This window comes from Micromys minutus, assembly GCF_963924665.1.
Source record: "Micromys minutus genome assembly, chromosome: 5".
Classification (NCBI taxonomy): Eukaryota; Metazoa; Chordata; class Mammalia; order Rodentia; family Muridae; genus Micromys; species Micromys minutus.
The window spans coordinates 86358203-86370781 of record NC_137974.1 but is presented as its reverse complement, the minus strand read 5'-3'; the positions used below and the strand labels follow the sequence as shown (position 1 = coordinate 86370781).

The window sequence follows — 12579 nt, the reverse complement described above, 5'->3', positions numbered from 1 at the left end:
ATATTTAAAAATAAATCCCACTCCATATCCTATAATTATCAGTAACCATCATAAAATAGCCTTTGTTTAATTATGGGATTCAGACGAGAGAGTAATTTATACGTAATGGCAGCAGTGTCCGGTCCAGATGTTTACATCACAGGACCTGACGCAGTCAACTTCTGTAAATTCACAACCTCAGACCGAGAGCAGGAAAACTATGAATCACCTTCTCCAGCTACACCCCATCTGGAGGAAAGATAAGCGAGCAAATCAGGACGGAGTGAAAGCAATAGAGCCTGGGCCTGGCAAGTTTCTACGTGAGAAAGTTCTGCTCTGCGGCATGGAATTGGATTGGTGTGAAGAACAGGAAGTGGAGATACTACGTGAGGCGGAACAGAGTAAAGTACTATCATCAGTCAGCTGCAGAGAATAATCCACGCCAAAATGTGCCCTGGGCCTCTGTCCTGCAGCACTAGATCAAATGAATTCACCATGTCAATGAGAACCTGACTTTCACAGCAAATCACACTTGTCAACTCTGACTGTGGCTTGCCATTACAGTCCCGCCCCGTTACCAGCTTCACCACTACTCTTAAGTACCTTGTACCCCAGGATCAGTTCTCTCTCCTTGGTGTGACATGGTGTGTTGGGATGCTGCACACTAGAGTGAGCATGCGTGCGCCTGAAGATGGAAGCATGAAGCCACTTGCCCACAGGCCTCTTGAGAAGACACAGCCACCTTGTGTTCTCACCTTCACATTGGGTTTTGACAGCAGTTTCAACAGCTCTCTGATCTCACTGTTTGGTGGCTTGTTCTGTAGCTCCTCAGCCAGCTGCAAGGGAGATTACATCAATGTGAGTAACAAGGTTCGCTGTGTCAGGACTGAATGTTTGCTTTCCAGAGCTATGGGATAAGTCGGTGGGGAATGAAGCAGGCCATCAATCTGGGCTCTTCTTTCCAGGCCAGGCTGAGTGCGACGGGAGTAATCCCATCAGCCAACTCACCTTCTGATTTACTGCCAGGAGCGCAAATCCCAGCACTTCATTTCTGCGAATGGCTCTCTGCGCACAGACAAAGGCCATTTGTAAAAAGGACTGGATCAGACTGACAGTATACAAAAAAAAAAAAAAAAAAAAAGAAAAAAAAAAGAAAAAAAAGAGAAAAAGAGAAAAAGAGAAAAAGAGCTCCTGGATGAGGTGGTGAAACCCCCAGGGCCTCCAGAAACCCACAGTAGCTGTGCTGTTCAGAGCTGGGGTAAAAAAGACCTTGGACGCTCCTGATAGGGTCAATGGCCTGTGGCTTTTATTATGTTTCTGCCCACAGTCCACAAAGTCTATTAAATATGAGCCAATCATGAACCCAGAACTATTCAGTAAATATTCTGGTACCAAAACCCACAGACGGTACTTTATTGAAACCATCAAGGATGCCTACATGTTGGTTCATAAGAAAGGACTTCGAAGTTTGACATCAGTCATGTTCTAGAACAGTAAAAAATATGAATGTTCTCACTGTAAAAAAAAATATGTTGAGGTGGCAAAAGCTAACTGCCTTGAGTTGATTCTTATGAAATGTGCATGTGTGTGCAAGGGTACTATCCACATCCCATAATATATAAATTCACATTTGCCAACTATAAACAAGGTAAATATGGGGGAAAAAAAACCTCCCCAGCAAGATTTCTAGTCAATTTTAGGCTATACGAACACATATGCAGGATTCAAACAGTTAAAAAGAGATTGTAATTATAAAATATATGGTTATTAGTATATGTATGTGTATGTGTGTATATATATATATATATATGCACATACATACATACATACATACATGTGTGTGGTCTCGTCTTAAAATGCGACGTGGAACTGCATTAGTCTCCACTGTTCCCACCACACTGGCAGGACAGGGTGGCTCTTATCTAAGGAAGAGGAGCTTTCTGTACAAGAACAGTGTACACAGAAGGCAAAATCAGAGAAAACTGATAGACTCATCAATTACACATCAACCCTGCTTAATCTTATTAAGATACAAATTTAACCTACACAGATAGCTCTCTCCTCACTACACCACATACATGTGTTTTAACATTAGAATACGCCGTTCTAGTGCAGCCCCGTGGTTTATCATAACTCCACAGATTCTAATGTGTTTAATTCACTCTCACACTAAGTGATATTCCCAAGAGACCTGAATTTGGTTCCCAGCACACAACTGCTTGTCACTGCAGCTCCAGGGGACCCACCATTCTCTTCTGGTGTACACACACACACACACACACACACACACACACACACACACACGTAAATCTTTAAAGGTTTTATAATCAGTTTCCACATCAACATTTCTAAAACCTCTCTGGGGTCTGTGTTTTGATGCTGGTTTTTAAGGCTCTTTTAAGTTGCAACTGCAGCAGCTCATAGGTCTATCTTTACAACTTTACGCACCTTCTAGAAGTCTGGGTTCTGAGCTGCACAAGTACACTTCTTTGGGGGACATGTGTGAAAACACACTCATGTCCACAGAGAACACAAGAAAAGTGTGCCTGAGAGATGGTCAGCTACAATTTGGTTATTAGTCCAAAGGTCTTTATCTTACATATTAGGATATAAAGTTGACAGTTGACTTGTTTATTTTACTCTACAACACTGACTTATGGTTTGCTTTATGACAACAAGAACACAACCGAAAAGCCACACGTAAGCCGTAGCAGTTGCTACACACGTCAAGGCATGCGTTGCTGAGCTCCGCACCCTCACAGTTTATCCAGGTGGGGTCTCTATCCATCTGAGTCTGAGTTAAACAGTGGGCATCAGCAAGCGAGTTCCCTTTCCAAAGGCTTAAAATAAAATCATAGAGACAGGAAATTAACTACTCCATCAATGCCAAATGCTTCTTACATTCTTTTTTTTTTTTTTGGTTACAAAGGTAATTTGGAATGGTCTAATATCCATAAATCATTACTATGCTCTATAATTCATTTTACAAAACAATCCTGCCTTTTATGGACCTGATACGCCCAATTTCTACCCTAGTATCTGTCATTTTCGTACTGTCAGCATTGTGACTGTCTCATTTGTCTTTATTTCTGCAAAGCATTCCCATCCTGTGACTTGCAGAGAACACCGATGCCAAGCGGTTTTTCTCCACACAGGATCTGAAGCCCACAATTTCTATGACGTGAACACCAAGGCATAATTCGAGAGGACCTCCGCGCACAACTTTAGAAAAAGCTCGAGCGTGGTGATGACGGGGGATTTGGGAAGCATTAGCAAACTCCTTGTGTTTTCACTCCAAGGATCGCACACATCTGTCTGCAGTGGGGTGGGTCCCACTTGGGGCAGGGCCATGGGTGATCCATCCTGCAAACCCAGAAAGGCATACTCACATCATCAGCCAATGCCGCTGCACCGTGGAGGATGGGCGCCGGACTCTGCTTCTCATAGCAGTGAAGTTTTTCGTGGATCTGGAAGAAGATGAAAGTGGCGTGAGTTCGCCTGCTGTCGAAGCATCGCAGATACTTAGGCGCTTTCCCTACTGTGAACAGAACCAGGTCCCTGTCATCTTCAAGTCATGCGTCCAAATCAACTTGACGATGGCAGACAAGTGTATGCAATCCATCAACTGCTACCGAGGGTCAAATGGCAAAACCATCTTCAGACAAAACACCTAAAAACACTAAGCCTTTGTTTCTCATCCTAAGCAGAACCCACTGTTTGAAAGCTACAGTGCCTCAAGACTACAAGCACCCTTTGTAGCTTATGCCTCCACAAAACAACAAAATAAAAACCAAAACAAACAACAGCCCCATCCATTATGAACAAAGCAAAGTAGTAAATAGCAGCCCACCACACCCCCCACTCCCCCCCATACCCCTGCACCCCCGATTCTGCTGGGAGGGGCTACAGGAGCTGCAAAGGCTCAGGGAGCTGCTAAAGCCAGGCACACGTGCACCTCACCCAGTAGGTTGTTCAAACAACTCACTTTGTTGCCCACCCCCCACCCAATTGTCACTTCCCAGAGTCAAAGCTCAAAGAAACTAAGGGATTTCTCTTGACTACAGAGGTTAAACAACCCCACAGCCCGTGCTGTAAACAGTGATACAAGTTCGCCTGCTGGCAAAGCATGGGATACTTAAATACTTTCACTATTGTGAACAGAATTGGGGCTGTAATAAAAGAAGTAAATAGCATTAAAAAGTAAAACAACCCTTTTCATGTCCCATCATGACCTAAGGAACACGAGAATGTATTTTTAAAGCAAATAGATCTTGGCTAGAGATATGGCTCAGCAGATATGAGTACACAATGCTCTTGCACAGGGGCCTCAAGTTCAAATTCCAACATTCGTATAAAGCATCTTACCTGTAATTCCAGCTCCAGCACCTCTGCCCCCATGGTCCCGGCACACGCACATACCCACATGCACACATATACCCACACATTTAGACATAATTAAAATAATATAATCTTTAAAATCTTTAAAAATGCATCACTATATTTATTTACTACAGTAAGTAAATCCTTTGACCAATGTGTGACATTACCATCCTTACTAACCCTTCACCCTTAGCATTTAAGACACTTGAGAACTCATGTTAGCTTATCTTCACTTACAGTTAAGCCTCAGTGCTAGGCCTGCTGGGAATAGATGTCCCACGGTGGGGTGGTACCCAAGGGAGGATCCCCTTCTCTGAAAAGAAGGGGAGGGTGCAATGGGGTGAGGGGAGACACCTGTAAGGGAGGAACTGGGAGGAGAGGAGAAAGGGGGTTGTGATAGGGATGTAAAGTGAATAAAAAAAAATAAATTATTGAGAAGAAGAAAAAGAAAACCATCCTCTGCTGTATTTGAAAAAAGTGTGTCCCCCGTTCCCTGTTAGTTATAGTCAAAGCTAGACAATCGTTTGTAAGAATCTGCAAGAGAGATTTTATTTTGATTAGCCAGACACTCCTGCTGAGAGCAGATCCTGTTACTCTTGGCAATCTGGTAGAGGAGGTAGGAAACCAGGGAAGGCTTGTGTCAGTTATGGCATTACCAGAGTGAGCACAGTAATTCATTTATTTAATATTTTACAGCCTTTAAGTTACTTATCACTAATTGTAAGGAATGTAAGAAATGAAATAATTTTAGGGAAGCCATAAAATTGTGATTTGAAAACAATTCAGCTGGAGTAAGCTGCTTGGCCACACCCAACCGCAGGCCACTAACTTGGACTATTAAAAACCTGGCTAGCTTTACGACAGTCATTTTTTCAGAATGCTTCCCTGCTAGAGTACATGGAGGCTCACACTTAGGAGGCACATTTAGTAGGGATCAGAAGTTCTAGGTGTTTGATTGAGGACAACCAGGTGCTTTAACACTGTTGCAAACAAAGCAAAACAAAAAAATCATGTTCTTCTCTATATGTAACCAATTTTTTAAAGTTATAGTCATCTTCAATTGGATACATTTTGAAAGTAAATGTTCGTTTTGTAAGGGAATCTGGGGTTCGTGTCTGATGCTAGTTTAACGTTAACTTTGTAAAATGAAGGTTCAATCATCAGACTTTGGACAAGGAAGATTAATAAACAGATACAATTGCATCACTGAAGCCAACCCCCTCCATGAGTACACAGGGCCTTTAAACCAGGAGGAGGGGCATTTCAACAGTCACCTGGAAGAGATTAAATAGACTCTACCTGTGACCTTTCACATGGTTTCTAATAATTCAAAAAACACTGACTCTCACTGGGGTAATGAATAGGCAGACAAGTTCATAAGATGTCCCACCACAGCAAGTAGTGGCTATCCCAATACACCAGAAAAACAAGATTTGGATTTAAAATCATACCTCATGATGATGCTAGAGGGCTTTAAGAAGGACACGAGTAACAACTCCCTTAAAGAAATACAGATGATGGGTAAACAAGTAGAAGCCCTTGAAGAGGAAACACAAAAGGAGCTACAAGAAAACAAAAGGAAGCAGGTGAAGGAATTGAACAAAACTATCCAGATCTGAAAATGGAAATAGAAACTATAAAGAAATCACAAAGGTAGACAACCCTGGAGAAAGAAAACCTAGGAAAAAGATTAGGAGTCATAGATGCAAATGTAACCAACAGAATACAAGAGATGAAAGAGAGAACCTCAGGTGCAGAAGATACCACAGAAAACATTGACGCAGAAGTCAAAGAAAATGCGAAATGCAAAAAGTTTCTAACCTAAAACTTCTAGGAAATCCAGGACACAATGAGAAGAGGAAACCTGAGGATGATAGGTATAGAAAAGAGCAAAGATTCCAAACTTAAAGGGCCAGTAAATATCTTCAACAAAATTATAGAAGAAAACTTTCTTAAAGTGAAGAAAGAGATGACCATGAACACACAAGAAGCCTATAGAACTCTGAATAGATTTGACCAGAAAAAAAAATTCCACTTGTCATATAATAGTCAAAAAAAAAAAAAAAAAAAAAAAAAACAAAAAAAAAAAAAAAAAAAAAACAAATGTACAAAACAAAGAAAGAATATAAAAGCAGTAAGGGAAAATTGTAAAGTAACATATAAAGGCAGACCCATCAGAATTACACCAGACTTCTTTCTCAACAGATATTATGAAAGCTAGAAGATGCTGGAGAGATGTCAAACAGACCCTAAGAGAACACAAATGTCAGTCCAGGCTACTATATCCAGCAAAACTCTCAACATAGACAGAAAAACCAAGATATTCCATGACAAAACCAAATTTACATAACATCTATCCACAAATCCAGCCCTACAAAGGATAATAGATAGAAATCTCCAATACAAGGAGAGAAAACTACACCCTAGGAAAAGCAAGAAAGTAATCTTCTTGCAACAAACCCAAAAGAAGTTAGCCACACAAATATAATTCTACTTCTAACAACAAAAATAACAGGAAACAACAATGATTATTTAATATCTCTTAACATCAATGAACTCAATTTGCCAATAAAAAGACATAGACTAACAGACTGGATACATAGACAGGACCCAACATTTTGCTGCATACAGGAAATTAATTCATCTCAGTGACAAAGACAGACACTACCTCAGAGTAAAAGGCTGGAAAAAAATTTCCAAGTAAATGGTCCTAAGAAACAAGCTGGAGTAGCCATTTTAATACCAAATAAAATGAATTTTCAATAAAAAGTAATCAAACAAGATAAGAAAGGACATTTCATACTCATCAAAGGAAAAATCTATCAAGATGAATTCTCAATCCTGAACATCTATGCTCCAAATGTAAAGGCACCCACATTCATAAAAGAAACTAAAAGCTCAAAGCATATATTGCACCACACACAGTAATAGTGGGAGACTTCAACATCCCACTGACAGAATGATGAACCAAATGAATTTAATAGACATCTATAGAACATTTCATCCTAAAACAAACAAACACACACACAAAAAACCATACCTTCTCAGCACTTCAAGGTACCTTCTCCAAAAATTGACCATATAACCGGTCACAAAGCAGGCCTCAACAGATACAAGAAGATTGAAATAATCCCTTGCATCCTATCAGATCACCATGGACTAAGGCTGGTCTTCAATAATAACAACAAAAAGCCACATACACATAGAAGCTAAACAATGCTCTACTCAATGATAACTTGGTCAAGGAAGAAATAAAGAAATTAAAGACTTCTTAGAATTTAATGAAAATGAAGGCACAGCATACCCAAACTTATAGGATACAAAGAAAGCAGTGCTAAGAGGAAAACTCATAGCTCTGAGTGTCTCCAAAAAGAAACCGGGGAGAGCATACACTAACTAACAGCTTGACAACACACCTCAAAGCTCTAGAACAAAAAGAAGCAGATACACCCAAGAGGAGTAGAGGGCAGGAAATAATCAAACTCAGAGCTGAAATCAATGAAGTAGAAACAAAAAGAACCATACAAAGAGTGGATCTGTTTGCTAGGCAGCCTGGGCTGGACTGTACAAAACCTAGCTGAGCACGAACCAGAGAGCAAGCTTGTAGTCACCACAGATTCTTCAGTTCTTGCTGCATTCCTCAGGTGCCTCCGTCCAGTGATGCAGTGTGACCTGGACATAGATGTTGAATTTCCTCCCCTAAGTTGCTATTGACTGTGGTATTTATCACAGGTGAAATGTTACATTCTTTGCTGTGCTCTAAAAACATCCCCTACATCATGTCCTCCTCCATCAATGGCCAATGCTGGTCTCATATTCCTTGGGTCTGATCTATTCTGGAGAGGCATTTCCTGCTCAACCTTTCGTCTTCCAATTTGTTTAGTGTAAATTTTCCATTTAGAGCCTTCTCTCTCTTCATGAGGGGCAGAAAACAGTATGTCCTAGAGAGCAACTTACTTCTCATTCACTCTTAAGCCTTACTGGCTTTTCTTTTACCCTTTTGTGATGGTTTGTATTTGTTTGGGCCAGAAAGTGGCACTATTAAAAAGTATGGCCTTGCTGGAGTTTGCATGGGCTTAAGACCCTCACCCTAGCTGCCTGGAAGTCAGTCTTCCACTAGCTGCCTTCAGATGAAGACGTAGAACTCTCAAATCTGCTGCACCATGCCTGCCTGGATGCTGCCATGCTCTCACGTTGATGATAATGGACTGAACCTCTGAACCTGTAAGTCATCCCCAGTGAAATGTTGTCCTTATGAGACTTGCCTTGGTCACGGTGTCTGTTCACAGCAGTAGAACTCTAAGATGCCTTTTCTACATTACAATCTCCTCTTGGTGTTTTCTTTCACCTGACTCCTTCACTTAATTATTATGATACGGAGTTTACTGTACTGTCAGGGAAGCACCTTCTAAATCATTCTACCAGTTCTAGTTTCTTTCTTTTTGTATTTTTATCTTCTTCCTTTTTCTCAACCATAACTTAAACCATATACATCATAAAATTATTAGCAAACAAAAGATAAACCATAAAAAATGCTTGAATTCTGCTTATTCATAAAGACATCGACTGAAACATCTACTCTATGAGGTTTCTGTACCACCTTAAAAGGTAACAAGTGTCAAGACCTCTGCACCCCGAAAAATCAGGAAGGCAAGAAGAAGAGATGACAGACCAGAGATCTTGCTGAGCACTCTACATATACCTCCTGTGGCAAATGAGAGGGTTTCTTACACATGGGTGAATGATGATCTTTCTAATATAGAGTTTTTGTCAATGTTATTTCTATCATCATTTTGGGGCTACTTAAGAACAATCAGAACAGCACAGGATTGATCACTGGAGGTGACAATGAGTAGCTGATATGGTCACTCAACAGTAATCACTCCTCCGAGTCTCACCTCTGCTTTCCGTGCATGAGACATATCCATGAGAGAGACCAGAAGGCTCCACAGCAGCTGTGCTTGTATCCACTTAAGTCACAGGCGCTGTACCAGAGACACTGAGTGACACAGTGCGTGCTAACAGAATTACAGACTGTAAATTTCAGGCAAGCATTTTTTTAAAATATATTTTATTGGATATCTTTATTTATTTACATGTCAGATGTTATCCTCTTCCTGGTTTCCCCTCCACAAACCCCCTATCCCATTCTCCCTCCCCCCTGCTTTTCTGAGGGAGCTCCCCCACCCTCCCAACACTACCCTAGTGCTCCCCTACGCTGAGGTATCAAACCTCCACAGAACCAAGGGACTCCCCTCCCATGGATGCCAGGTGAGACCATCCTCTGCTACATGTGGCTGGAGCCATGGGTCCCTCCATGTGGACTCTTTGGTTGGTGGTTTAGTCCCTGGGAGCTCTGGGTGGGGGGTTCTGGTTGGTTGATATTGTTGTTCTTTCTATGAAGTTGCAAACCCCTTTCACCTCCTTCAGTCCTTCCCAATTCCTCCACTGGGGTCCCTGTGCTCAGTCTGATAGTTGGCTTTGAGCAAATGCATCTGTATTGGTCAGGCTCTGGCAGAGCCTCTCAGAGGCAGCTATACCAGGCTCCTGTCAGCAAGTGTTTCTTGGCATCAGCAATAGTGTCTGGGTTTAGTGTCTGTAGATGGGATGGATCCTTAAGTGGGTCAGTATCTGCACCATTCTTTGTCCCTGTGTTTCCTTTAAACAATTCTGGGTTAAAATTTTGGGGATGGATGGGTGCCCCATTCCCCAACCGGGGGTCATGCCCAAACTCTAGATATGGTCTCTACAGGTTCTCTCTCTCCTTTGTTGGGTATTTCAGCTAATGTCATCCCTATTGGGTCCTGGGAGCCTCTTGCTCAGATGCCAGGCAAGTGGTCTACCACTGAGCTAGAACTTCTATCTTTAGAAGTTTCTTCAACACATGTAGAAGCTCAGTTGAAGATACCTGCCTAACATATTCAGGGCCCTGAGTTCTACTCCTAGAAGAAAGAAAGAGAGAAAGAAAGAAAGAAAGAAAGAAAGAAAGAGAGAGAGAGAGAGAGAGAGAGAGAGAGAGAGAAAGGAAGGAAGGAAGGAAGGAAGGAAGGAAGGAAGGAAGGAAGGAAGGAAGGAAAGAAGGAAACAAGGAAACAAAGTAAAAAAAAAAAATCCCACGCACACAAAATTCAAGTTTTTATAATGGTTGAAACTGTCAATCATCCGAATTCACCTAGGAAACAAAAGTTTTGTGTATGTCTGCAAGGGAGCTTCTAGATTCGGTTAATTAAAGTGGGAGAAACCCATTGTAAGCACAGCATCCCATGGACTCATGCCCCACACTGAATGAAAAGCGTAATACACTGGGTGCCGGTGTTCACCTCTCTCTGCAGCCTTACTGCTCACGTTCTCACCGCCATGACCTCCCCAGCACAGCCATGAGCCAAAATAAACCCTTCCTTCTTTAAATTGCCTTTTTTCCCCAGTATTTTCTTACAGCAATGAGCACAGGAGCTAATATAATGTTTCACTTCTGAAGTGAGTTTGATCTTACAGAAAAGGAGGCAGCCAAGTATAATGGCACATACCTGGAATTTCCACACTCTAAGACCTGGGCAAAAGGATCCAAGTTTTCAGGCCAACTTGGTCTACACAGTGTAATCCCAGTGGAAGATGGGGGAAGGGGAACAGAAGGAGAAAGGAAAATCGGAACATCTGCACACAGTATCAAGACCAAACTGATGCTAGTTTGATATATACACTATATTAGACCCTTTTGGAAAAAGCTTTAATTAACTTTTGATCACTGACCCTGTAAATTCGACAACCAGCTCTGCTGCTTCCACGGAGTAAAAGTGCCACACAGTGGATGGACATCCATCAAATCCCGAGCCCGAGGTTACATGGTGTGTGGTTATAAAGTCTTATAGCACAATCTCTTCTTCCTACCATCTTGCAGAAGAGGTGCAGTTCTCTCATTTCCCAAGGGGAAGAATTTCCCTTGTCCCCCCCCCCCCCACAATTAATAGAGTGGCCACAGCAAATCAGCAACCTCTGTGTGTGTCACCAAAACAACTCTCCACATAGGCCTGGCCTAAATTTCCGGGAGTGACCGACCCCACACCCCTGCGAGCCTGGATCCCTAACCAGAGCTGCAAGGCAGATGAAGCACCTAACAGCCTGAGATTTATCCTTTAGTTCTCAACCACTGGCATTTTTATTGTGGTTTCACTTAAATTTAACAGTGCATTAAAAATAATACTTACCAATACTAAGAAACTATAGGTAGAAATGTCTTTATAACAGCTCTGTGGAAGCCATAAACAATAAATCTGTTTGCTGTCAAAAAGCCAGGCACAAGGGGGGAAATAAGCACTTCTAATGCAGCTAGCAATGCAGAGTGCATTTCACACTGCTAGCAATGATTAAAACCGCTTGCAGCAACCCATAGTTTCTATTATTGGATGAATTAAAAAGGCAAGGCTTACAATTTAATGCAAAATAATTCTGGCTCCCAAAGAATAGCAGTTAATTTACCTATTACAGTGCAAGGGGACAAAACCCATCTATTTGCAAGAAAGAAACTTAGTCAAATGCACATCGGAGTTTTCAAGAGTTACTGCATCCATTCAACTCATGTGACGCTTGTGCCTGAACCTGTAGCTTTTTTATCTCTTTTTTCAGTTTTGGGAACAAGTCCCGGGACGATAAAGGTGCTGGTAAGCACTTCCCTCTGTTACACCTCAGCCACTAAGTTTCTTTAAGCACCGAGAATAATAGCTTGTTTCCAATGAGAGCCTCAGAAAGTTATCCAGGCAACAGTAGGCTTCCACCTTAATTAGCAGAGTTTCCCCACACCTAATGTGAGGTTTTTTACAAGTCACATTCTGCCTGGAACCACAGGTCCAGGTGTGCAAAGTGTCGTCTCACGATCAGGTGCTGATTTTCTATAAAATCATGATCCGGGCATCTGAGAAGAGATGACAGGCTCTGTCAGAACAACAAGTTCCCTCACATCCACACACAGAACATGACAGGCTCATGAAACCCATTTATACAATGTCCTGAACCGCTGAGTTCTGCCTGCTTCCAATGCCAACCACCCCCCCCCAGCCACCAATCACCCCCGTCCCCCCACAGCAGCTGGGAAGACTCAGACCTCATGCTATTGTCATCAGCCCAGAACTATCTCCAAACTGCCCTTTGGTTCACACATCTGTGTGAGCTGGTCACCTGCATCCTTTAACTGCCATGTCTATTTCCCGGTCTGCTTTAAGAACA

At 41.9% G+C, this 12579-nt stretch overlaps 1 protein-coding gene across 2 annotated transcripts in view; it reads right to left on the bottom strand.

Annotated features, from left to right (window-relative positions):
* MPP7 (MAGUK p55 scaffold protein 7) overlaps positions 1-12579 on the bottom strand; it is a 214676-nt gene that overhangs the window by 63810 nt on the left and 138287 nt on the right. For both annotated transcript variants that reach the window (XM_080916754.1, XM_080916753.1), the window contains exons 4-5: positions 3369-3446; positions 735-815 (exon numbers count right to left, since the gene is read on the bottom strand). In XM_080916754.1, the coding sequence (XP_080772880.1) occupies positions 735-815; positions 3369-3446 (159 nt within the window). The remainder of the gene's footprint in view (positions 1-734; positions 816-3368; positions 3447-12579) is intronic.